General features: G+C 47.1%; 1 protein-coding gene across 3 annotated transcripts; it reads left to right on the forward strand.

Annotated features, from left to right (window-relative positions):
* The first annotated feature begins 6,773 nt into the window (after nt 1-6,773).
* On the forward strand, nt 6,774-24,296 carry PEX5 (peroxisomal biogenesis factor 5). Of its 3 annotated transcripts, none has more exons than XM_027541213.1 (16): nt 6,774-6,887; nt 8,418-8,580; nt 8,881-8,916; nt 9,230-9,362; nt 9,799-9,930; nt 15,896-16,001; nt 16,522-16,612; nt 17,005-17,115; nt 17,370-17,462; nt 18,213-18,332; nt 20,852-20,995; nt 21,182-21,252; nt 21,599-21,811; nt 22,039-22,204; nt 22,519-22,676; nt 22,933-24,296. In XM_027541213.1, the coding sequence occupies exons 2-16, from the start codon at nt 8,434-8,436 to the stop codon at nt 23,132-23,134; spliced, it is 1,923 nt and encodes a 640-aa protein (XP_027397014.1). In that variant the 5' UTR covers nt 6,774-6,887; nt 8,418-8,433; the 3' UTR covers nt 23,135-24,296. The 3 variants fall into 3 exon arrangements, with proteins under 3 accessions (XP_027397014.1, XP_027397012.1, XP_027397015.1); XM_027541211.1 differs by lacking the exon at nt 6,774-6,887 and adding an exon at nt 7,691-7,795; XM_027541214.1 differs by lacking the exons at nt 6,774-6,887; nt 17,005-17,115 and adding an exon at nt 7,691-7,795.
* The last annotated feature ends 691 nt before the right edge of the window (nt 24,297-24,987 follow it).

Raw genomic sequence — 24,987 nt, forward strand, 5'->3', positions numbered from 1 at the left:
TGGGGAAACAGTGTCAGACTTTATTTTTCTGGGCTCCAAAATCACTGCAAATGGTGATTGCAGTCATGAAATTAAAAGACACTTGCTTCTCCTTGGAAGGAAAGTTATGACCAACCTAGATAGCATATTAAAAAGCTGAGACATTACTTTGCCAACAAAGATCCGTCTAGTCAAGGCTATGGCTTTTCCAGTATCATGTATGGGTGTGAGAGTTGGACTAAAAAGAAAACTGAGCGCCGAAGAATTGATTCTTTTGAACTGTGGTGCTAGAGAAGACTCTTGAGAGTCCCTTGGACTTCAAGGAGATCCAACCAGTCCATCTTAAAGGAAATCAGTCCTGGGTGTTCATTGGAAGGACTGATGTTGAAGCTGAAACTCCAATACTTTGGCCACCTGATGTGAAAGCATTTGAGGGTCATTTGGAAAGACTCAGATGCTGGGAAAGATTGAGGGCAGGAGGAGAAGGGGATGACAGAGGATGAGATAGTTGGATGGCATCACCGACTCGGAAATGGGTTTGGGTGGACTCTGGGAGTTGATGATGGACAGGAAGGCCTGGCGTGCTGCAATTCATGGGGTCGCAAAGAGTTGGACATGACTGAGCAACTGAACTGAAGTGAACTATGTCATCAAAAAAACAAAGAATCAAACCAGATAAGGAAATTCCTCTTTTCCAACTTTTCTCTTAACAAAAAGCTACAAAGTAACTCAACACCTACAAAGTAAGGACATTCATATACCCAAGCATCAATTCTTTGGCACTCAGCTTTCTTTATAGTCCAGCCCTCACATCCATACATGACTACTGGAAAAACCATAGCCTTAACTAGACAGACCTTTGTTGGCAAAGTAATGTTTCTGCTTTTCAATATGCTGTCTAGGTTGGTCATAACTTTTCTACCAAGGAGTAAGCATCTTTTAATTCATGGCTGCAATCACCATCTGCAGTGATTTTGGAGCCCACCCCCCCCCAAAGTCTGACACTGTTTCCACTGTTTCTCCATCTATTTGCCATGAAGTGTGGGACTGGATGCCATGACCTTTGTTTTCTGCATGTTGAGCTTTAAGCCAACTTTTTCACTCTCCTCTTTCACTTTCATCAAGAGGCTCGTTAGCACTTCTTCACTTTCTGCCATAAGGGTGGTGTCGTCTCCATATCTGAGGTTATTGATATTTCTCCCAGCAATCTTGATTTCAGCTTGTGCTTCAACCAGCCCAGCGTTTCTCATGATGTCCTCTGCATATAAGTTAAATGAGCACAGTGACAATATACAGCCTTGACGTACTCCTTTTCCTATTTGGAACCAGTCTGTGGTTCCATGTCCAGTTCTAACTGTTACTTCCTGACCTCCATACAGGTTTCTCAAGAGGCAGGTCAGGTGGTCTGGTATTCCCATCTCTTGAAGAATTTTCTAGAGTTTATTGTGATCCACACAGTCAAAGGCTTTGGCATAGTCAATAAAGCAGAAATAGATTTTTTTTTTGGAACTCTCTTGCTTTATTGATGATCCAACAGATGTTGGCAATTTGAACTCTGGTTCCTCTGCCTTTTCTAAAACCAGCTTGTACATCTGGAAGTTCACGATTCATGTATTGCTGAAGCCTGGCTTGGAAAATTTTGAGCATTACTTTACTAGCGTGTGAGATGAGTGCAACTGTGCAGTAGTTTGAACATTCTTTGCCATTGCCTTTCTTTGGGATTGCAATGAAAACAGACCTTTTCCAGTCCTGTGGCCACTGCTGAGTTTTCCAAATTTGCTGACATACTGAGTGCAGCACTTTCACAGCATCATCTTTTAGGATTTGAAATAGCTCCACTGGAATTCCATCACCTTCACTAGCTTTGTTCATAGTGACACTTTCTAAGGCCCACTTGACTTCACATTCCAGGATGTCTGGCTCTAGGTCAGTGATCACACCATTGTGATTATCTGGGTCGTGAAGATCTTTTTTGTACAGTTCTTCTGTGTATTCTTGCCACCTCTTCTTAATATCTTCTGCTTCTGTTAGGCCCATACTATTTCTGTCCTTTATTGACCCCATCTTTGCATGAAATGTTCCCTTGGTATCTTCTGATTTTCTTGAAGAGATCTCTAGTCTTTCCCATTCTATTGTTTTCCTCTATTTCTTTGCACTGATCACTGAGGAAGCCTTTCTTATCTCTCCTAGCTGTTCTTTGGAACTCTGCATTCAAATGGGTATATCTTTCCTTTTCTCCTTCGCTTTTCACTTGTCTTCTTTTCACAGCTATTTGTAAGGCCTCCTCAGACATCCATTTTGCTTTTTTGCATTTCTTTTTTTTGGGGGGGATGGTCTTGCTCCCTGTCTCTTGTACAATATCATGAACCTCCATCCATAGTTCATCAGGCACTCTGTCTTTCAGATCTAGTCTCTTAAATCTATTTTTCATTTCCACTGTATAATCGTTAGCGATGTGATTTAGGTCATACCTGAATGATCTAGTGATTTTCCCTACTTTCTTCAATTTAAGTCTGAATTTGGCAATAAGGAGTTCCTGATCTGAGCCACAGTCAGCTCCCAGTCTTGTTTTTGCTGACTGTATAGAGCTTCTCCATCTTTGGCTGCAACGAATATAATCAATCTGATTTTGGTGTTGGCCATCTGGTGATGTCCATGTGTAGGGTCTTCTCTTGTGTTGTTGGAAGAGGGTGTTTGCTATGTATCAGTGTGTTCTCTTGGCAGAACTCTATTAGCCTTTGCCCTGCTTCATTCTGTACTCCAAGGCCAAATTTACCTGTTACTGCAGGTGTTTCTTGACTTCCTACTTTTGCATCCCAGTCCCCTATAATGAAAAGGATATCTTTTTTGGGTGTTAGTTTTAGAAGGTCTTGTAGGTCTTCATAGAAACATTCAACTTCAGCTTCTTCAGCATTACTGGTTGGGGCATAGACTTGGATTACCATGCTATTGAATGGTTTGCCTTGGAAACGAACAGAGATCATTCTGTCATTTTTGAGACTGCATCCAAGTATTGCATTTTGGACTTTTTGTTGACTGTGATGGCTACTCCATTTCTTCTAAGGGATTCTTGCCCACAGTAGTAGGTATAATGCCATCTGAGTTAAATTCACTCATTCCAGTCAATTTTAATTTGCTGATTCCTAAAATGTCAACATTCATTCTTGCCATCTCCTGTTTGACCACTTCCAATTTGCCTTGAATCATGGACCTAATATTCTAGGTTCCTATGCAATATTGCTGTTTACAGGATTGGACCTTGCTTCCATCACCAGTCACATCCACAACTGGGTATTGTTTTTCCTTTGGCTCCATCCCTTCATTCTTTCTGGAGTTGTTTCTCCACTGATCTCCAGTAGCATATTGGGCACCTACTGACCTGGGGAGTTCCTCTTTCAGTGTCCTATCTTTTTGACTTTTCATACTGTTCATTGGTTTGTCAAGGCAAGAGTAATCAAGTGGTTTGCCATTCCTTTCTCCAGTGGACCACATTCTGTCAGACCTCTCCACCATGATTTGTCCATCTTGGGTGGCCCTACATGGCAGAGGATGAAATCGTTGGATGGTATCACTGACTCAATGGCCATGAGTTTAAGTAAACTCCAGAGTTGGTGATGGACAGGGAGGCCTGGTGTGCTGTAGTCCATGGGGTTGCAAAGAGTCGAACACGACTGAGTGACTGAACTGAACTGACTGAATGGAACTGAAGTTTTGTCTTGGTCTCACATCTGACCTTTAAGTACCTGTACAGTGGTTAAAATTTAACCCAGTAATTTTGACCTACCTGAACTAGTAAATTTGCTTTACAGATATATGTGACATTATGAATTTAAGTGTTTGATGTATAAGAGAATCTAATGTATTAACCTTCAATGTGGGAAGTAAAGTTTTAGACTTGAGATTTTCAGATGACTAAGATAATTTGAAAAATGTTTATATGTGATCTATTAGACTTACAAGGTTGACTATGGGTTTGGAAATTTTGCCTACAGGGTTGTGTGAGCTGTCAGGCATTTAAAGTGCTTAAAAGGGACTTGCTTGGTGGTTAAGACTCTGCCTGCTAATGCAAGGGACATTGTTTTGATACCTGGTCCAGGAAGATTTCTCATGCCTCGGGGCAACTTGGCCTATGTGGCACAACTACTGAAGCCTCCACACCCTAGAGCCTGTACTCCGCAACAAGAGAAGCCACTGCAGTGAGAAGCCCATGCAACGCAACTGGAGAGTAACTCCCACTTGCTGAAATTGGAGAAAGCCTGTGAGCAGCAACAAAGACCCAGAACAGCCAAAATTAAATACAAATTTTAAAAAAGTGCTTTAAAATATGTATATTAAATGCCATGTAATTTAAAATATTTAAGGAAACAATTGAATTTTTTTCCCCAAAGGGTAAGTCTAGTACAATGCTTAATAGCAGGGATTCTGGGAGCAGGTTTGTAGGTCAGGGATCATCAAACTATGTCCTATTGTCTGTTTCTGTACAGTCTGTAGGCTAAGAATGGTTTTGACATTTTTAAATGGTTGAGAAAAGTCAAAAGAAGACTAATATCTTGTGACATTAAAAAATAGTATAAAACTCAAACTTCAGTGTCCATAACAAATTTTATGGGATTATAGCCACTTGTTGTTCAGTTGCTAAGTCATGTCCAACTCTTTGCCACCCCATGAACTACAGCACTCCAGCCTCCCTGTCCCTCACCATCTCCCAGAGTTTGCCCAAGTTCACGTCCATTGAATCGGTGATGTCATCCAACCATCTCATCCTCTGTTGCCCGGTTCTCCTTCTGCTCTCAATCTTTCCGAGCATCAGGGTCTTTTCCAATGAGTTGGGTGTTTGCGTCAGGTGGCCGAAGTATTGGAGCTTTAGCTTCAGCATCAGTCCTACCAGAGTATTCAGGGTTGATTTCCTTTATGATTGACTGGTTTGATCTTCTTGCAGTCCAAGGGACTCTCAAGAGTCTTCTCCAACATCACAGTTCAAAATCAATTCTTCAGTTCTCTGCCTTTGTGATGGTCCAGCTCTCATACCTGTACATGACTACTGGAAAGACTAGATGGACCTTTGTCAGCAAAGTGATGTCTTGGCTTTTTAATACACTGTCTGGGTTTGTCATAGCTTTCCTGCCAAGAAACAATGGTCTTTTAATTTCATGGTTGTCACCATCCATAGCCATTCCTTTATGTAGTGTCAATGGCTGCTTTCATGCTACAACTGAAGAACTGAATAGCTGAATAGCTGTGACAGAGACATACACCTGCCAAGACGAACGTATTTTCTGCTTGGCCCTTTACAGATAAACTTAGATGACCCTGGTGTAGGTTCAAAGCACAGCTTTGCTGCTTACTAGTACAAGCTTGGCACGTCACCTAACTTCTCTGTGCCTCAGTTTCCTCATCTGTAAAATGGGGATGATAATAGTCATTATTGTGAGAATTAAATCAATCAGTATTTGAAAAATGCTTCAGAATAATGCCTGGTGCATAGTAAATACAATGTAAGTGTTTAAAAATTGGATAAAATTTAGCTGTGTGTTTTTGACCAAGTCTTATTTGTGAAGTGAGATCACAGTTCTTACTTCATAGGGGTATTATGCAGATTAGAAGTGTTAATGCACATAAAATGTTTAGTGGGATGCCTGGATTTTAGTAGACATACAGTAAACATCAGTAATTATCATTGTTACCATTCTCCTGCAAGTGGCATACACAGTGAGTTATTGCTAATCGGTTACTAAATGCCTAGCAGAGCTCAAGGTTATGTGTGTGCTATGCTTTGAATGGTACTGGGGTCTGGTTGCCTTGATTTTCTGACATTCTACTGTATCAGTGTGCTTTCAGTTAAACATTGCTCTGTCCAGGGATCCTCTTTTTTTTTTTCTTATTTATTTTTATTGAAGTATGATGGCCTTTCCTGGTGGCTCAGTGGTAAAGAATCCACCTGCCAATGCAGGAGACATGGGTTTGATCCCTGGGTCGAGAAGATCCCCTGGAGAAGGAAATGGCAACCCATTCCAGTATTCTTGCCTGGGAAATCCTGTGGACAGAGGAGCCTGGCGGGCTGCAGTCCATGTGGTCACAAAGAGTCAGACATGACTTAGTGACTAAACAACAACAGCAAGATTGAAGTATAGTTGATTTACAATGCTGTTAATTCCTGAGTGATCCTCTTTTTAAAGTATGCACTTTTCAAAGGGGCATCCCTTCCTCCTTGGCATGGTTTAGTTTATTTAGGTACAGGTATTTTCTTTACAGTGGCAGCCTGAGAACAGAGTCCAGGCAAGGGTTGGGATCTCAAACAGGTAAGGAAAAGGAGAAATTTTTCAGTCTCAGATTTTCCCTGCCATTCTGTTTCCCTGAGGTGTCAGAGCAGCTTCTCTACCATCAGGGACATGTTTACACAGCCTTGCCCTTACGGTCCCTTGGGGCTTCCACCTTTGAAATCTACGGAGAAGGCAATGGCACCCCACTCCAGTACTCTTGCCTGGAGAGCCCCATGGACGGAGGAGCCTGGTGGGCTGCAGTCCTTGGGGTCGCTAGAAGTCGGACACGACTGAGTGACTTCACTTTCACTTTTCACTTTCATGCATTGGAGAAAGCAATGGCAACCCACTCCAGTGTTCTTGCCTGGAGAATCCCGGGGACAGGGGAGCCTGGTGGGCTGCCGTCTATGGGGTCGCACAGAGTCGGACACGAATGAAGCGACTTGGCAGCAGCAGCAGCAGCACAGCCAGGAAGCAAGCCTGGCTCAGGGCGCCACCTGCTGATAACCTTCCTCTCCTGCACCCTAAGCTGGGATGGTACTCTTTTTTTTCCTTTTGGCACTAACTTGTCCTTGCTCAACTGTCCACAGCCCTGAGCACCTCCTGCCCTTCTTCATGACGTCAGGACACCCTGGGACTTGGAAGCCGGTGAGATTTCAGGGTTTGTCTTCCAGTGTCCTTGAGGTTTTGACACCAGGGTCAATTTTGTGGCAGATGGTGGGACCTGAGGGTTATTCTGTGATTAAAAATCGTTTCTTGCATTGATAGTTGTGCTTTCCCAGTCTGGGACCGTGGGAATAGGGTCACCACGGTGACCTTGACAGGTGGCGACGGAGGAAGGAGGGGAGAGAAGTGACTCACTGTGCACCTTCCCTGTAGGTTACCAGCTTGAAGTCTCAGGATGTGTTGGACCCTATTTTAGTCACCGGAATTTGTCATTTTGTGCTATTTTCCCCAATACGCAGATGTGGCTGAGGGATTCGGGGGCAGGCCTCTGTCACCATGGAAACTGTGACGCTGTCCTGCTAGGGGCAGTTTGGAAGCGGGGAGGCCTGGAAGGCTGGGGAAGGCCTGGAAAGCTGGGGAAGGCCGCGGATTTGACCTCCACTATTCCTGCGTTAGGGCCTTTCTCTAAAACCGAGACCTAGAAAGGGAGGGAACATGCCGGAGTCACAGTGCGCCCCCCGGGAAGAGGCAGAACGATCTGAGTCCACGATCCGCGTGCTCGGCTTCCCCACAAAGACCAGGAAGCCCGCCTAGCTCCATTCTTCTTTAAGATTTACATCAAATATGTCCTAGCGTCCACGATCTTTTCGAACACTCGCCTAGTCGACGCTCCAAGACTTCCCCTTTAAGACCCATGACTCCGCCCATTACGCTGCGCCGCATACTTAAAGCCCCGCCCACTTCAACAGCTTCCGCAGGGCAGCGGCGGCCGCGCGACGGACACTGCCCCTTTAAGCCCTAGCCCCGCCCCTGGCTCCCCGCCCCCTCCGCTCCAGTGCTCTCCGGCCAGCACCAGGTGCCGGGCCTGATCGGCGGCTCCGCGCGCGGCGGTGAGCTCTGGGCCCCGAGGGGCGCGAGGACACCTTCCTGGTCTTCCCCCCGCCCTTGCGGTGTCCTCGCAGGGAGCGGGGGCGGGGCTTGAGCTGCTACCGGGGCGGGAGAGATGGGGTGCTAGGAGCTCTGGAGGGGTGGGCCACGACCGGCCGAACAGGGGGTGGGGCCCAGGTGACTTAGGGGGCGGGAATGGCCCCCCTGCGGTGCTCGCCGGGCGACAGGGGTGTGGGGGCCTGGACTGACTGCCCCGCGGCGTGCCCCCTCTTCCTTGCCCGGCCAGTGTCCGCGTACAGCTCAGCTGCGGAATGGTCCCCCTTGGTTCCTTGGGGTCCAGGCCCGTCTGTGGGGGGGCGGTCGCCGTCTGTCCCGCTGCCTGAGACCGCAGTCGTGGAGGCCGCTGGAGAGGCCCCGGCGGAGCGCGGTAGCCTTTGAGGGGGGCGGCAGGAGGGCACCGGCCCCCCGACTCCTGGCAGAGGTGGGGGCAAGCCGAGAAGGCGCAGTGGCCCGCGGCCAATCACCTGGGACGGACGTCTGCCTGCCTTCCCCAGATACGGGCAGAGTTGTGGGTTGGGGAGGGGTTTGGCTCTTGGACCTCAGTTCCAAACCTCTGCCCATCAGAGAGCCGGCGGTCACCATGGCAATGCGGGAGCTGGTGGAGGCGGAATGTGGGGGTGCTAACCCACTCATGAAGCTGGCCGGGCACTTCACCCAGGACAAGGCCCTTCGACAGGAAGGCTTGAGGCCCGGCCCCTGGCCTCCAGGAGCCCCAGCCTCGGAAGCGGTGAGTGCTTTTGAGGTGGAAACCTGGGATGGAGGGTCCAGATGCACGCTTTGGGATAACTGCTTGCTTTATTGTGTTTCAAATAATAGCAGTTACTGATGAGTCAGCTTTACTGTATTAGGCATTGAACGACTTTGTATAGAGGAAGGCAACCATTTTGTGGATGAAGAAACTGAGGCTCAGAGAAGTTTTGTCACTTGCCCAAGGTCATATGAATGGAAGAGCTGGAATTTTTACCCAGGGCTGAGTTAGGGTCTGTGGTCTTCACTACTTTACCATATCATCTCTCTTTTGTCTTAGGTCTCTAAGCCTTTGGGGGTAGCTTCTGAAGATGAGGTAAATATACCAGTCTCTCCTGTCTCATTTTTTGTTTGCTCATACTTTAAACTTGGCTCACTCTTTTTTCAGTCTGCAGGCTTCCCTGATCCAATGAGAGTTGCCTCAGCTTTCTTGTTTGTTTTTTTTTAACTTATGTATTTTTTAATTGAAGGATAATTGCTTTACAGAATTTTGTCGCTTTAAGTATTCTTTGAGCGTTTCCAAATCTATGGGTTCTGGGTTTCCCTTTCCTTGTGTTTGACGTTTGTGTCCCTCATGGAATGGGCCCCTGTTTCTTGCTGGGTTCGCTTTACCATCTCTCTTCTGACAGTTGGTGGCTGAGTTCCTCCAGGACCAGAATGCACCTCTCGTGTCCCGTGCCCCTCAGACCTTCAAGATGGATGACCTCCTGGCCGAGATGCAGGAGATTGAACAGTCAAACTTCCGCCAGGCACCCCAGAGAGGTGGGTCCAGGGTCTGGTGTTAGGGAGGGGAATCACTGTTTTCTGGGCAGATGGAGACAAGGGGATTTTGTATTTGGAAGCCGCTGATATTGGGGAGCTGAGTTATAGAAGGAGACAAATAGAGTAGAGTGTTTTCACATGTACTCAGGGCTTCCCTGGTGGCTCAGACAGTTAAGAATGTGCCTGCCAATGCAGGAGATGCGGGTTTGATTCCTGGATCTGGAAGATCCCCTGGAGGAGGAAATGGCAACCCACTCCAATATTCTTGCTTGGAGAATCCCATGGACAGAGGAGCCTGGCGGGCTACAGTCCACGGGGTTGCAAAGAGTTGGACACGACTTAGAGACTAAACAAGAGCAACAACAGGGTTCCTGAGGCCTGATGGAATGATGTGTATTTTCCTCAGTTCTCTCTCTCTCTCTCTCTCTCTCTGAAGCCCCTGGTGTGGCAGACTTGGCCTTGTCCGAGAACTGGGCTCAGGAGTTTCTCGCAGCTGGAGATGCTGTGGATGTCACTCAGGAGTATAATGAGACTGACTGGTCCCAAGAGTTCATCTCTGAGGTTACAGGTGAGGTTTGTCATGGGAAAATCTAAAATGGTTCCTATGGGGCAGAGTTCTACACTGTTATCCTCATTCATGTTTTTTTTTTTTTTTTTTTAAACCCTCATCTATATAGAGTGATTTCAGCTGCTTATGACCTTTCTGAACTCGACTCTCTTCTATAGGGCACTGAACCAGGTTTCTCTTAGATGGTAAAAGGGAATTGAAACTTATATTATGCAGAGGAGTAGGTTTGAACTGGTTAAGAGACTGGGAGGAGAGAGAGAACATGAGGAGTTAGGTTTTCTTCTTTGTTACCTGGAACTTTATTATTGTAGTTTGGTGGAGAGATCCACAGATTGGATGGGTGGCAGTGTTGCCTAGGAAGAAAGAGCTGTTCACGGCATCCCTGGGGATTCTGGCATTAAGTTGTCCTGAGCAGGGTTGGAGCCTTGGAAAGTGGAATTGTGGAGTTCAAAGGCTTGAAGTGTACGGTCTTGGTGATGATAATAAAAATTAATAATATGAGCTAATGTTTACTTCGCCATGAGCTAGGCTTTGTTTCAGTGCTTTAAATGCATTGTCCATTTAATCTCCCCGAAAACCCTTGAGGTTGTTACTGTTTTTATTCTTAGTACATAGATAAGAAAACTGAGGCTGAGGGATTAAGTAGTTTGCCCAGGGAATCATGGATTTGTAAGTGGTGGAGTTGGAATTTGACTCTGGGTTTGAATGATTCCAGAGTTGGTGGGCTTAGCCATTATGCTGTACTGCCAGGCCTGCATCTTAAGCTCTTCAGGGTCCCAGCCTAACATTCCATTTTTGAGTTGTCCAAGGTCATCACACCCCGTGGGACTGCTTCTTCTCCCCTCAGCCTGTCTGAGGACAGGCCTGAGCAAGGGCCTTCTCTTCAGCTTTGCTTTTCCTGATTGCTCTCAAAGTGAGCACTGTTAGGCTATTTCCACTTAAGAAATCAAGAATAACAAGAGAGATAAAGGGAGAAAGTCACAAAGATCCTGGCCTCTCAGGGTCCTCCTGTCATCATAGTTACTGAATTTTCATGACACGATTAATGACCTCATGGGTACCTCCCGCCCCCAGTCATTTTTTATTGTCCTAAAGATAGGCCTTCCTCTACACACAGGAGAAAACCCCCAAAATCTAGCAACTAAAATAAAATAAAGCTGCTGGTCTCTTTTATCATGACTCCCTTTCCCTCTTTTAAATTGGAGTTTAAGGAAGAACAGTGAGTGTTCTTGGTTTCTGGGCACTTCATATTCTCAAAGCCAGTTGAGCTTCACAGTGACAAAAGGTAGATATTCTGCCCGCATTTTATAGACACGGAAATTGAGTTTTGAAAGGGTTAATATTTTGTCTGATTATCATTCAGTAACAGAGATGATATTCAAACTTATGTCTGACTCCAAGCTCCGTACTTAGAACCATTACACTATCATTGAGAATCTTCTTTGGAATTGCCTCAACTGGAAAATCTGAGCTTTAACTACAAAGTTCCCTCCACCAGACTAGTACTCACCTTTTTGTACAAATTTTAGCTTTAAGTGCTCTTATTTCAGAGATACTTCTGTTATAACTCACGAGCATCAGTCATTTTTGATAACTCAGGATGAGTTTTTAGTTATTATTGATGAGATTTTTGTTATTACAATTACTCAAGTGCTTGGAGCCATTGAAATCTTCCTTATCCTGTAAATGAAGAGCTACTTTAGAAAAATGTATTGGACCTGTCTTATGTGTTAAATTCTCTTTGGGAGATCTCTCTCTTCCTCCTCTTGTTTCCTGGAGGCAAGGATGTGGAAAACTGGAAAGGAAAGTTGAGCTGTGTGGGATCTATCTTCGTATAAATGCTCTGTTGCAGTAATATATTGCTTTGTATGTAATGGCCCTTCAGGATTTATTGAATGAAAAAGTTGAGATCTGGCAGAAAGAACTAGAGGGAACTGACTTCTTAGTACAGTCCTTTGTGGTATCTGCAGAGATTTGGTTTCAGGACCCCTGTGGATGCTCAAGTCCTTTATATAAAATTGCATCATATTTGCATAGAACCTAACCTCCCATATGCTTTAAATCTCTGGATTAATTATTAATATCTAATACAGTGCCAGTGCTTTGTAAATAGTCGCCAGCATGGGACAAACTCATGTTTTGCTTTTTGGAACTTTTTGGAATTCCCCTGCCCCACCCCCTCTGAATATTTTCCATCTGTAATTGGTTGAATCCGTGGATGTGGAATCCCTGGACACTAACCTCATAGCATTTATGGCTGATATTTTCAGAGTAGTGACATAGCCTGTTTCTTTGTGGATAAGTAGACTTCAAGTTGAGAGAAGGTTATATTCTTTAAATCTTTAATATTTTTAAGTCTCCATTATAAGGATTCCAGAATTTAGTAAGAAACCATTTTTTCTTGTTTTAATGTTGTATTTGGAAATATAGTGCCTATGGAAGTTGCAAAAAACATGTACAGAAAGTTTCTGTGTGTCTTTACCTCTGTTTTCACCATTGGTCATATTTTGCATTTGTTCGTTATGTACAATATCAAAATCAGAAAATTGCCATGATCCATGTTTTGAACTGTGGTGTCGGAGAAGACTCTTGAGAGTCCCTTGGACTGCAAGGAGATCCAGCCAGTCCATTCTGAAGGAACTCAGCCCTGGGATTTCTTTGGAAGGAATGATGCTAAAGCTGAAACTCCAGTACTTTGGCCACCTCATGAGAAGAGTTGACTCATTGGAAAAGACTCTGGTGCTGGGAGGGATTGGGGGCAAGAGGAGAAGGGGACGACAGAGGATGAGATGGCTGGATGGCATCACTGACTCGATGGACGTGAGTCTGAGTGAACTCCGGGAGTTGGTGATGGACAGGGAGGCCTGGCGTGCTGCGATTCATGGGGTCGCAAAGAGTCGGACACGACTGAGCAACTGATCTGATCTGATGTATCTTATTAGATTTCACCAGTTTTACGTACTTTTATTTGTGTGTTTATAGTTTCATGTAGTTTTATCACATGCAGATTTGTGTAACTATCACTGCAATCAAGATTCAGAATTATTCCATTACCACGTGAAGCTCATTTTTGAGTCTGATGTATTTCCTGACGGAACTCCAACCCTCCCCCCTTATTTAGCAATCTTGTGGGCCAAATAACTATCCATCTTGTGATTGCTCAGCTCTAGAGAAGAGAAACATCTTTAAGGGGTTTTGAGTTTAGATTGCCTCAGGTAACATGGTGTGTGGGGTTTACATGACAGTCATGAGAGATAAACCTGCTCTTCATAGGAAGACCAGTGGCCAGAATTAGCAGATGGTGATTGGCGATAGATCTCCCCTTGATGGCAGCAGAAAGGCTGTGGAATAAAAGAAATAACAATCTCATTGTGATGTTTCCACTTTTGTATGGCTTTGCCTTGAGCCGACAGGAATGATTATAGTAGCTAATACTTGTTACTCTGTGCTTTACACTGGCATTATCCCATCTGGTCTTCACAAGAATCCTGGTGAGGTAGCTATTATTATCTCCATTTCACAGATAAGGACTTAGAAACTTAGGGGGTTGACTGATTCGTGGGGAGGGAGACTTGGGGCAGGAGACGCACAGTGAGTCAGTGATAGAGTTGGGATCCGCGTGCAGGTAGGCTGACCCTAGAACCTGCCTTCTTTCTTTTTTTTTTATTTTTTAAATGTAATGAATTAATTTGGCTGTGTCAGGTCTTAGTTGCGGCACACAGGCTTCTCTCTGGTCATGTCAAGAGGGCTCCAGAGTGCGGGGTCTGTAGTTGTGGCACGTGGGCTTAGTTACTGCGCAGCGTGTGGGATCTTTGTTTCCCGAATCAGGGATCAAACCTGTGTCTCCCGCGTTGGAAGGCGGATTCTTAATGGACCACCAGGGAAGGCCCTAGAACCTGCCTCTAGACCACTGTGTTATTTAGCAGATGTGGAAACTTCCACAGATAGAGGTAGGAAATTCTGAGTTTTTGACTGTTGAGTTGGTGTTCATGTTTCTAGATGAGATGAACACACACTGAGAATTGAAGTGAGGTGGAGGCTCTGAGTCAGATGTCTGGTATCTAGGTTAGGTTGCTGGGTATCACTCTAGGATCTCCTGACTTTGGATAGTCCCTCCCACTCAGCAGGCCTTAGTTCCTTCAATCTCACAGGCAAGCACATGGATCTGGATTTCTATAAGATTTTCTCAAAAAGCATTGAAGGCCAGGTAGTATTTTTTTGATTATTTTATTTTACATCCTTTGTTGGAGTAGATTCCCAATGCCAGAAAATCCTGAATCTCATGGCCAGTATGGTTAAATACCAAATTATGGCTCTTTGATGGTGATGCATCTCTGGGATTTTTTTTTTTTTTTTCCTAAACTACTTCTTGTCCATTGTAGAGTCTGGGTCATTTCGTACTTTTTCTGTCGCTTCTTGTCCTGTAAAGGAGGATTGCACAGAACTGGTGTTCTCTGTAATTCGAGGGGTATTTGTGGCCAGAATATGCTTTTGCGAAACATTCCAGCTGAAGGCATGACTGGAGGGTAAGGAGAAGGGACTGGTTATTTTTCAACAGAACAGGATTGGGGTATTAGGCATTTCCTTATTAGGTCTCCAGACTTGAGCCAACAGTCTAGCTGGGGCAAAGGAAAGAGAAAGGTTGCCTGTAAAAGCCAGTGAGGGAAATCAGGATATAAATGTTAGGAGCTCTTGAAATTAAGAGACCAAGTCCATGATCAAAAAAGTTGTCAACTGTATCTTTCATTTTATTGCTAATAAGTCACTCATTATTTATGATTAGGTGATACCTGTGTCTTGATTTTTTTTTTTCTTTTTCAGATTTTGGCATTGTTTTCTCAGATGTTGAGATTAGCTTGTTGAAATTATTCAGACAGAGTGTCAGTTCAATGGAATAGAAAGTTCTGTTATAAATCAATACTGAGAAGGTCAACTTGCCTCCTTGGTGTTAAAAGTGGTGACAGAGCTTCAAAAGACAGGATGACCATGTGTAAGGGCAAGAGGGCTGAGCAGGAAGGAAAGAAGACCACAAGCCCATCCTTCACTTCGTGTACTAATTCCTTAGGGCCCCTTTAAATCCTTTAATTTGTCTCTCTTTTTATTTCTGGCCTCAGAATAGAAAAGAGCAAAGTCCTGCAGGTTGAGAAAAGTTCAGCAGCCTCATTTGTTATGTTTATTCTGAGATTGCCTTGGTGCAACCTTTGTCACGAGAGCTTCTAAGACAATTTCTGGAATTAGACTGAAAAACATAGCTCTCAAAACCAGTCAGACGTGACAGAAGTCAGAATAGTGTTTATCCCGGGGTGGGGTGGTAGTGGGGGCCTGCGAGAACCCGCGAGGGAACAGGAGACAGTCCATGCCGTCCATGAACACACATCTGGAGTGTGTTCATAGGTAGAAATTAATGAAGCAGCACACCTAAGTCTGGCCCACTCTACGTACTTTCGTGTTTGTATGTTACATCTCAAAAAAAAAAAGACCCAGTGGGCAGAGTGGGCCCATACATCTCTAGGTCTGGCTCAGCATTCTGCTCCTCAGATTCTCTTGGTGGTACATTATGTTAGGATGAAATACGAGCCTCCTGTGCCCTGGAGGGCGTGAACTGTATAGACAGGACAGACAGAGGCTTGATTAAGGAGTGGGAGCGCTCATGTCTCCCTGGTCCCTGAGGTCCCCGCATCACCTCTGAGGAAGCTGGAGGCCCGGTGCCTGCTGTCTTAGTGAGCACTCTTGTATTTCAAACAAAAAGTGTTTGGTCCATACCCCTCTCCTGAGCCGCCTCATTTGGTCTCCTGTCCCCAGCTCAGTACACTTGTCCCCCAGGCCCCTGGGGAGTAGGTTGGATATTGAAAACTTGGTAGTGTTTTCTTTTGACCAGGGGTGTCTGTGGGATTCTGCCTTGACTTGGTTCATGTTCTCCCCTCCCTACTCCCTTGCTGACTGCCCACCTCTCTTCTCCTTGCAGACCCTTTGTCTGTGTCTCCGGCCCGCTGGGCTGAGGAGTACCTGGAGCAGTCAGAGGAGAAGCTGTGGCTGGGAGAGCCGGAGGGAACGGCTGCCGCTGATCGCTGGTGAGTCCAGCCTCTTCTCTCTGGATGGGCCCCGTGGAACGAGCACTGGACAGTCCCCTCCCTCAACCCCCTGTCTGCTCCTGTGCCCCCCAAGCTCCTCCATCTACATCCTCAAACCTACTTGCAGCCCCTTCATTACCTACTCTAAGGCTTCCACTTGTACAATTACCCCAGTTTATTTATGTTTCAAATGTAACTGAATCAAGAACCCTAACTATTGTACCAAGAATTCGTAGCTTTATCTGACGCACCTGTTTCCCTTTAATTTGGAGCCTGCTACTGTCTGTTCCTTCTCTCTGTCCCAAAGATGGTTTGGGGAAGAGAGAGGTAGAAGCACGTAGCTAGTGCTCTGCCCCTCCTGCCCAGAGGTCCTTCTTTAATGTAAAGTGGAATTTGTGGGAGTGTGGACACCCTCTCTCTTCCCCGATGAGAACTCTACTGCAGGCGAGGAGTGGGGAACAGTGAGGGCAAGGTAGTGGCAGACCCGCGTGTACAGTTAGCACATCCTCGCCTGTTCCAGGTATGATGAATACCAGCCTGAGGAGGACCTGCAGCACACAGCCAGTGACTTTGTGGCCAAGGTGGATGACCCCAAGCTGGCTAACTCTGAGGTGAGCTGCATCTCACCACTGCTGCTTCATCTGAGAAGTCAGGGGAACCCTTCCCTTACCCCCGTTTAGTTTAAAGAGAAAGAGCTGGGACCCAGGGTCCACTCCTTCCTCTCTGGGGCACAGAGACTTAGGGCCCTGCCTCTTCCCCCAGTCTTGTTGCCCGCACTTCCTTGCCTGCTAACCCTCTGTCTTTTCTGTGTCTTCTCCTATCTTTAGAGCCAGAGATCCCCCTCTCTTTGCTCTCCGCTTTTTCCAGGGTCCTTAGCATACCTTGTCTGAAGCTAGAGGTGGTCCTCAGGGGGAGGGGTCAGTGCAGGCTCCTCTGGGCATGGTCGAGAGGGCACACCTGCAAGTCCTCTCCCAAGTGGCCCGTGTATGTCTCTGTGCCCCAGTTCCTGAAATTCGTGCGGCAGATTGGCGAGGGGCAGGTGTCCCTGGAGTCCGGCGCAGGGTCAGGCCGAGCTCAGGCAGAGCAGTGGGCGGCAGAGTTTATTCAGCAGCAGGTAGGCTCCTGTCACCTCCCAGCCCCACCCCAGAGCTGCTGGTGCCCCCGGCCGTGGGCTCAGGGGTCCCAGAGGGTGAAGGGAACCTATTGCCAGCTTGTTTGGTAGCATCCAGGTCCTGAGTGGGCGGGAAAGAGATTCTGAGAATGTTCTTCTCAGAAGTGCCCAGGTTGGTGGTATCTAATGGGTGTTCACTGGGCATTTAGTGGGTAGAAAATCGGTGGTGGTGCTATGACCAGCCTGCTTTGTTACAGGGTACGTCAGAGGCCTGGGTTGACCAGTTCACAAGACCAGTAAACACGTCTGCCCTCGATATGGAGTTTGAACGAGCCAAGTCGGCCATAGAGGTGAGAACAGCTGGCGAAGTGTGACCAAGCCAGGAGTAAATGCTCCTCTGGAGAGAGTGGGTGTCCCAGCATCAGAGATGATGGAGAAGGCAATGGCACCCCACTCCAGTACTTTTGCCTGGAAAATCCCATGGACGGAGGAGCCTGGTAGGCTGCAGTCCATGGGGTCTCTAGAGTTGGACACGACTGAGCGACTTCACTTTCACTTTTCACTTTCATGCATTGGAGAAGGAAATGGCAACCCACTCCAGTGTTCTTGCCTGGAGAATCCCAGGGACGGGGAAGTCTGGTGGGCTGCCGTCTATGGGGTCGCACAGAGTTGGACACGACTGAAGTGACTTAGCAGCAGCAGCAGTAGCAGTATTTCGTAACATTCTGGATCATCTGTGTCAGAATTACTTGGGATGGGGTGTGAGTGTGAGTGATAGTCACTCAGTCGTGTCTGACTCTTTTCGACTACATGGAATGTAGCCTGCCATGCTTCTTTGTCCATGGAGTTCTCCAGGCAGGAATATTGGAGTGGGTTGCCATTTCCTTCGCCATGGGATGGTGTGGGTGCCTGTCGAAAACAGCACTTCCTGGGCCTCCCAGCCCACTGAGTCAGGATCTGGGAACAGCATCTGGGAAGAGCAGCAAAGGAAAGCTTTCCGGTGATCTGAGACACGTGGGAAAGGAAGAGCTACTGCACTGAGAGCGGGCCGGGGCCGTCACAATGGACCTTCTTCCCTATCTGCCCTCCCTCCCTTACAGTCTGATGTCGATTTCTGGGACAAGTTGCAGGCAGAGTTGGAGGAGATGGCAAAGCGTGACGCTGAGGCCCACCCCTGGCTCTCTGACCATGACGACCTCACATCCGCTTCCTATGACAAGGTGAGAAGTGGCTGTTTTCACGTTGCAGGGTTTCCTTCTTTTATTGTCTCTCCTTTACTCCTGAATTTGAAGGGTACCCACATTTAAATAATCATTTTCTTGAGCCCCCTTCCATGAAAAGGAAGCTTGGATTACTCCCAGTGTGCTAAGTCACTTCAGTGGTGTCCAACTCTTTGTGGCCCCATGGACTATAGCCCGCCAGGCACCTCTGTCCATGGGATTCTCCAGGCAAGAATACTGGAGTGGGTAGCCATTCCCTTCTCCAGGGGATCTTCCCGACTCAGGGATCGAACCTGTGTCTTTTAAATCTCCTGCATTGGCAGGTGGATTCTTTACCATTAGGGTCACTCCGTGTTCTTCTCCAATCATTGAAAGTATTCTTTATTCTTGGGATATAAAAGTTAATAACAGTAATAAGTGACATAGTACCTGAAATAGGGGTTTGTACATGATGCGTTAAGAGCACAGAAGAAGGAGCTCTGCTTTGGAGGTTGGTTGAAAGCATTTTAAGAACATTGATAGCTCCTTTGGTAGAAAATGTTAGGAAGTAGGCCATCTCTGCCCTCTAACGTAGTATCTATTTACTTATTGTTTTAAAAATTAATTTATTCTTTTGGCCATGCTGCAGGGCATGTGGGATCTTATTCCCTGACCAGGTGGTCCCCTACACTGGAAGGCGGACTCTCAACCTCTGGACTGCCAGGGAAGTCCCTGTTTTTAGATTCTTGAACCCTGTTTTGACATCATTGATACCTCGGGTGGGATATTGCAAAATTAGGATTAGAAGCATTTGAATTAATGTTCCACAAAAATATGCTAAACTTTGTTATCACATATGAACAATCCGGATTTTATCTGCCTTTTGCTGTTGAATTATATGTCAGTAGTAGCGTTTTTTTTTTTTTTTTTCAGATGTGGCTCTGACTCTGTCAAGTAAATTCATGGGTCTGTGAATGTAAATTTTTTTATTTATGGTCCTTAAATTGCAAGACTGCAGCCATACCTTGAGCAGCTATTGTAGACTGTTAAAATGAAGGAGAAAATTCTGTGATGGGATATACTGTACTTAGTAGTGATCCTGTTTTTGCAGTATGATCCTATGAAAGTTTGAGCAGACCAGACAGTGGATCAGGCCTAATGATTAGACTTTTTAGGCTGCAACAGTGATCCCAAGCTTATCCTGCATCTGTAGGTTGTTATGGGCTTCCCTGGTGGCTCAGACAGTAAAGAATCTGCCTGGAATGCAGAACCAGGCTCGATCCCTGAGTAGGAAAGATCCCTGGAGAAGGGAATGGCTGCCCACTCCAATATTCTTGTCCCTGGGAGAATCTCATGGACAGAGGAGCCTGGCGGGCTACAGTCCATGGGGTCACACAGAGTCGGACATAACTTAGTGACTGAGAAACAACAACATCCCAAGTCCATCTCCCGTATGTCGTGTTTCTTAAATCTCCATTGTAATTATTTAATTTTTATCTGTCACAAATAATTTGCATCTGATGGCTTATAGTGGTTTAGAACTTTGCTGGCAGGATTTAAGCATTTCTGGTTCTTGATCTCTTTCACAATTATAATGAAGAATGGCCTCATCTATGTTCTTATTTCGTAGTTTTATTCTGGTTTGTCCTTAACTGTACTTAGAAAGGGCCTTGCCCTGTGTCTTGTATCTTGTTTTCATTCTGGTGTGTTGTTTTGTGGTGGTGACCCCTGCTCTCCTCAAAGGAGCGTTTTGTTCCCTAGTCACAGTCACATGCTTACTAGGAATCCAGTTTACCTAACACCTCTCTGCTGCGTGGACAGCCCCGGGACAGAACTCAGCACAATAGCATCCTAACCCCTCAAATGAGAACACCTCCACTAGAACAGGACGTGACTCTGAAGCCTTTTCTGCCCGCAGGATTTTGGAATTTAGCTTTCATTTATTATCAGATACAGATTAATACTAATAACTTTTAAGAATGAAACTGGAGAATAAATTAAGTTTTTCAAAGTGCTTGAATACTATCCTGTCAGTACGCACAGGACTCTGCGAGCTGGGTGAGAGTTGCAATTGAATAGCAGAGCCTCAAATCACATTTCCTTTATATATTATCTCACTATTGCAAGATAACAAGAAATGCCCTTTGAATAGCTAAAGAGAGCTTATCTCATACCCTAAGCAGATCCTGTTAAGAAATGTGCTCTGTCCAGTGCTGAGGAGTCAAGGATGTGGAAATATCAGCCGATAAAGACTTCCTAAAAATAAAGTTTAATTGCAGTGTGGATCAGAGTTTGCCAGGCTTTCCAGCTGCTGGGAGCAGGGTAGCAGCATGGGCTGACTTCACTGTGGTTGCGGACAGTCTCCTTCATGACATGAAGTGTTTGCCAGCATTTCTCCGATCCCTTTGTGGAGGCCCTCCACTTCCTCTCCACCTCTTGCCTGTCTTGGTTGTCATCTCTCATTCCCACTGCTCCATAGCAGCTCCCTCTGAGATTCCACCTTCTGAGACCAGGTCTCACCTGGCTCCTCTTCCTTGTAGGGGTACCACTTTGAGGAAGAGAACCCCCTGCGGGACCACCCCCAGCCTTTTGAGGAGGGGCTGCGGCGGCTCCAGGAGGGGGACCTGCCCAACGCCGTGCTGCTCTTCGAGGCAGCTGTGCAGCAGGACCCCAAGCACATGGAAGTGAGTGGCTCCTCCTTCTGACCTGATTAGAGAGGGCTCCGCCAGTCTTGAGGGAGGCCCTGAAGTGGGTAGTGCACAAGGGTTAGGGTCTGGGTGGGGGCCTGGGAGTGAGATGGTGAGTCTTTGGGGAGCCAGAGGAAGGGATGATGACTACACAGGTGATGAAATCTGGCACCTTCTCTCTAGGCTTGGCAGTATCTGGGGACCACCCAGGCAGAGAACGAGCAAGAACTTTTAGCCATCAGTGCGCTGCGAAAGTGAGTACTCTGAAGAGGGGGCACGGGTCGGGGAGGGGTGAGGTGGTCTTGGAGCTCTGCAAACAGCGTTTAGAACGACATGTCCTGGTCTTCTCTCTGGCCACTAACAAATGTTTTCTCATGATGAAACACTAAGGTTTGGAGTGAACTTGGGAATAACTGTCTCCATACCCTGGCTGATTCCTCAGCTGCTGAAATGTCCCCTTTCTCAGATCTGTGACTTTATTAATGACCCACCAGTAGGGGATTCCTCTGTATCTGGATGGAGGGAGTTGGCAGGTAACTCTCGGCTTGGATTGCAGGGTGCTGCTGCTGAGACCAGCCCTGTCCCTCTTGGTCCAAACAGGTGCCTGGAGCTAAAGCCAGACAACCGGACGGCCCTGATGGCACTGGCTGTGAGCTTCACCAATGAGTCCCTGCAGCGGCAGGCCTGTGAGACCCTGCGAGACTGGCTACGCTACACGCCGGCCTATGCCCACCTGGTGGCACCCGGGGAAGAGGGGGCCGGTGGGGTGGGCCTGGGCTCCAGCAAGCGCATCCTGGGGTCCCTATTGTCTGAGTGAGTCAGGGGCTCCTGGGGTGGCAGGTGGTGACCAGGGAGAGGGAGGACCTGAACAGTGGAAGTTGGGGTAGATTGCCGCTCAGTTCTGGAGGGTTGGGAGACTCAGGGTTGGAAGGAAGGAAGGGTGCAGGTGGACAGATGCATCGTGGGTTAGTGAAGGGAGTACTGGGAATATAGACGTATCCATCCACCTGCCTTTCTGCATCTTTGTCTTCCTCACCCAGCTCCCTATTTCTTGAAGTAAAAGAGCTCTTCCTGGCGGCTGTGCGCCTGGACCCGACATCCATCGACCCTGACGTGCAGTGTGGCCTGGGGGTGCTCTTCAACCTGAGTGGGGAGTATGACAAGGCGGTGGACTGCTTCACCGCTGCACTCAGCGTCCGCCCCGACGTGAGCATCTGGGGAGGAGGGGAGAGAGGCCCTGACTCCGTGTCCCGGGGAGAAGTCATTTGATGGGACCTTCAGTGTCACGGGGTGTTTCCTTCCAGTTCTGCGTCCTGGTTTCCTTGGGAGAATTGGGAGGGGAAGGGCGGGAGTCCAAGCTCATCTGGGCTTAGGGGAGTCTGCAAGGGTGAGTGGTAATGTCGTGACTTGTGGAGACAGGAATGGGATCGTAACATGCTAGAGAAATAGAGTGGGGAGATGGGGCAGAGTTGGATGTGAGCCTGGCTGGTGTTTCTAACCCTTGGCCATCCCTGTCTTAGGACTATTTGCTGTGGAATAAGCTAGGGGCCACCCTGGCTAATGGAAACCAGAGTGAAGAAGCAGTAGCTGCGTACCGCCGGGCCCTTGAGCTCCAGCCTGGCTATATCCGGTCTCGCTACAACCTGGGCATAAGCTGTATCAACCTTGGGGCCCACCGGTAAGAGTGTCTGCTGAGGAGGGAATGAATGAACTAGTGAACGAACAAATGAATGAATGAATGAATGAGTGACTGAGTAAATGAATGAATGAGTGAACAAGTGAATGAATGAATGAATGAACTCCTCCCTGCCATGGGCCCTGGCTACTCTGATCTGTTACTTGACCACCAGGCCCAGCTGCTTTCTCCCCTCGCCCACTGACTTGCCTCCTTCCCTGGGTGTCCTCTCACCAGCTCTCATGCTTCTGCCCTGCAGGGAGGCTGTGGAGCACTTTCTGGAGGCCCTGAACATGCAGAGGAAGAGTCGGGGCCCTCGGGGTGAAGGGGGCGCCATGTCAGAGAATATCTGGAGCACCCTGCGTCTGGCCTTGTCCATGTTAGGCCAGAGTGATGCCTACGGGGCAGCCGATGCCCGGGACCTGCCCACCCTCCTGGCGATGTTCGGCCTGCCCCAGTGACAGTGGGATGAGCTGCCCTGCGAGTGTCTGCTGGAGGGGTCCCTGTGCTGGACATGATTCCCTCTCCCCAAATGGGCCTACCAAGGGGGCGGGCTGATGACCACAAGCGGTACCGCCTCTCAGGGGCCACCTCCGCGTAGGGGTGGGTAGTCTGCATTCTAGTTCCTGCATAATTGTAGGAAAAGGAGCCGTGTCATCGGAGCCCTTGGTAATTCAAGGGCTGTCCGTCCAGCTCCCTATCTGCTCATCATGCCCTTTCTTGGTGCTGCTTTTTGGTTAGGACCCAAAGATAGAGGGTAACTGTTGTCATCAGCTGCCGTTTCTGATGGGTCTGCCACATTTGTAACATCTGTCCTTCCCCGACCTTTCCCAGGAATTGATAATCACGCAGCCTCCTCAGGCAGTGGTGTGGGGCAGGTCCTACCGAGCACCTCTGTGATGACCGTGTCTAGGGTGGCATGTGAGATTGAAGTGTTGATTTGGCTCAGTGGAGCCGGGTTTTTAGGGGTACTTGTGGTTCTGTCATCCTTGGACCTCCCCTGGCTGCAGCTTGGGTTTCCTGGTTGCTGCTGCACACAGTGATGGGCATCATTGCGGGAGGGGTCTTCAGGGGCTACCGGGGTCAGTTGCTGCAGAGTGTTTGGGTGGGGGGAGTGGGGAGGAAGGCTTGTTGTGGACTGAGCCTTGAAGGAACAAGATGGGCTCAGGTCCAGGGCTCTGGTCTGGGGCCTGTGGAGGGAGTACAGAGCAGGGACGAGGACTGTCCCTAGTGCGGCCATCCCCCTCCGCTTAGAACGACCTGCGAGTTCTTCTGGAAAGCCGGTTCAGAAATTGCCACCATGCCAGATCCCCAACAAAGAGGGGGTTCAGCTTTACCTTGAGCCTCTGCCTTCCTTCTTCCCCCTCACCACCTCCACAGGGGGAGGGTGAGCATGGGTTCTGCCAAGAGACACACTCACCCCCAAAATGCCTGAGGTGGCCACGAAGCCGCTTGCCTTGTCTTCAGTAGCTAATGACCAGAGAGATTTTGTTTTTAAACTACCATGCTCCCAAGGTTCCATCCTGAAATTTATTTTTCTTTGTATGAATATGTGTAAATGATTTAAAAAATAAAGCTGTAAAATATTTGTATGAAGAATAAATGAAACTGACATGGCTTTGAGTCCTGCTTTTGGGTGTGCATTTGGTGTGCTGGGAAGGGAGTTGCTGTTTGGAAGTTGGTGTTCAACAGTTTTTCTCTCTTTATCTTTCAAATTCTCAGTGGAACATCGATTACCCAGCATCTACCCAGTAATTATTCAGCACCTAGTACACGGGAGGTACACGAATGAGATGGTCAGGGTCCCTGTGTTCGTGGTGCTGATGGTTTAGCAGGAGAGTCAGGTGTTTAGCAATTTTTTACTTGTGTTACTTCAATACAGAAAAATATGGGGTACAATATAATTGCTTGGTATTTTTTATTACAAATTATCACATGGAAAGACTTCAGTAGTCTTTTTCAATACTTAGGGCATTGAGATGCCAGCATTTCAATGCTGGCTCTGCTGGGTTTTATCAGAAACTAGAGACATATCAAGATGGGTCTCTATCCTAGGGAAAAATTTTAAAATATGCATATTTATATTTGGAGGTAAATGTCTACAGCCATGTTAGAATTTGAAATGTCTAAAAGAGAACTGGTTCAGTAATCCAGACAGCGAAATATTATTTAGCCATTTAGTTATATTTAGGGAACAATATCCAATGACAAAGCTAACAATATAATGAGAAAAGGTTAGCAAACATTTTACAAGTTATCTCAAGAAGAAAATGCATTGAAAAGAAGAAATTCCCAGTATGTTAAATGTGTCAAG

This window comes from Bos indicus x Bos taurus, chromosome 5 (genome assembly GCF_003369695.1).
Source record: "Bos indicus x Bos taurus breed Angus x Brahman F1 hybrid chromosome 5, Bos_hybrid_MaternalHap_v2.0, whole genome shotgun sequence".
Taxonomy (NCBI): domain Eukaryota; kingdom Metazoa; phylum Chordata; class Mammalia; order Artiodactyla; family Bovidae; genus Bos; species Bos indicus x Bos taurus.

What these genes read in the sequence shown, in the direction of transcription:
- PEX5 (XM_027541213.1), top strand. Translation starts at nt 8,434, where the DNA reads ATGGCAATGCGGGAGCTGGTGGAGGCGGAATGTGGGGGTGCTAACCCA. An exon ending in CAGAGTTTATTCAGCAGCAG is followed by an intron (nt 17,116 to 17,369) that starts GTAGGCTCCTGT and finishes GCTTTGTTACAG; the next exon opens with GGTACGTCAGAGGCCTGGGT. An exon ending in CTGGGGTCCCTATTGTCTGA is followed by an intron (nt 21,812 to 22,038) that starts GTGAGTCAGGGG and finishes TTCCTCACCCAG; the next exon opens with CTCCCTATTTCTTGAAGTAA.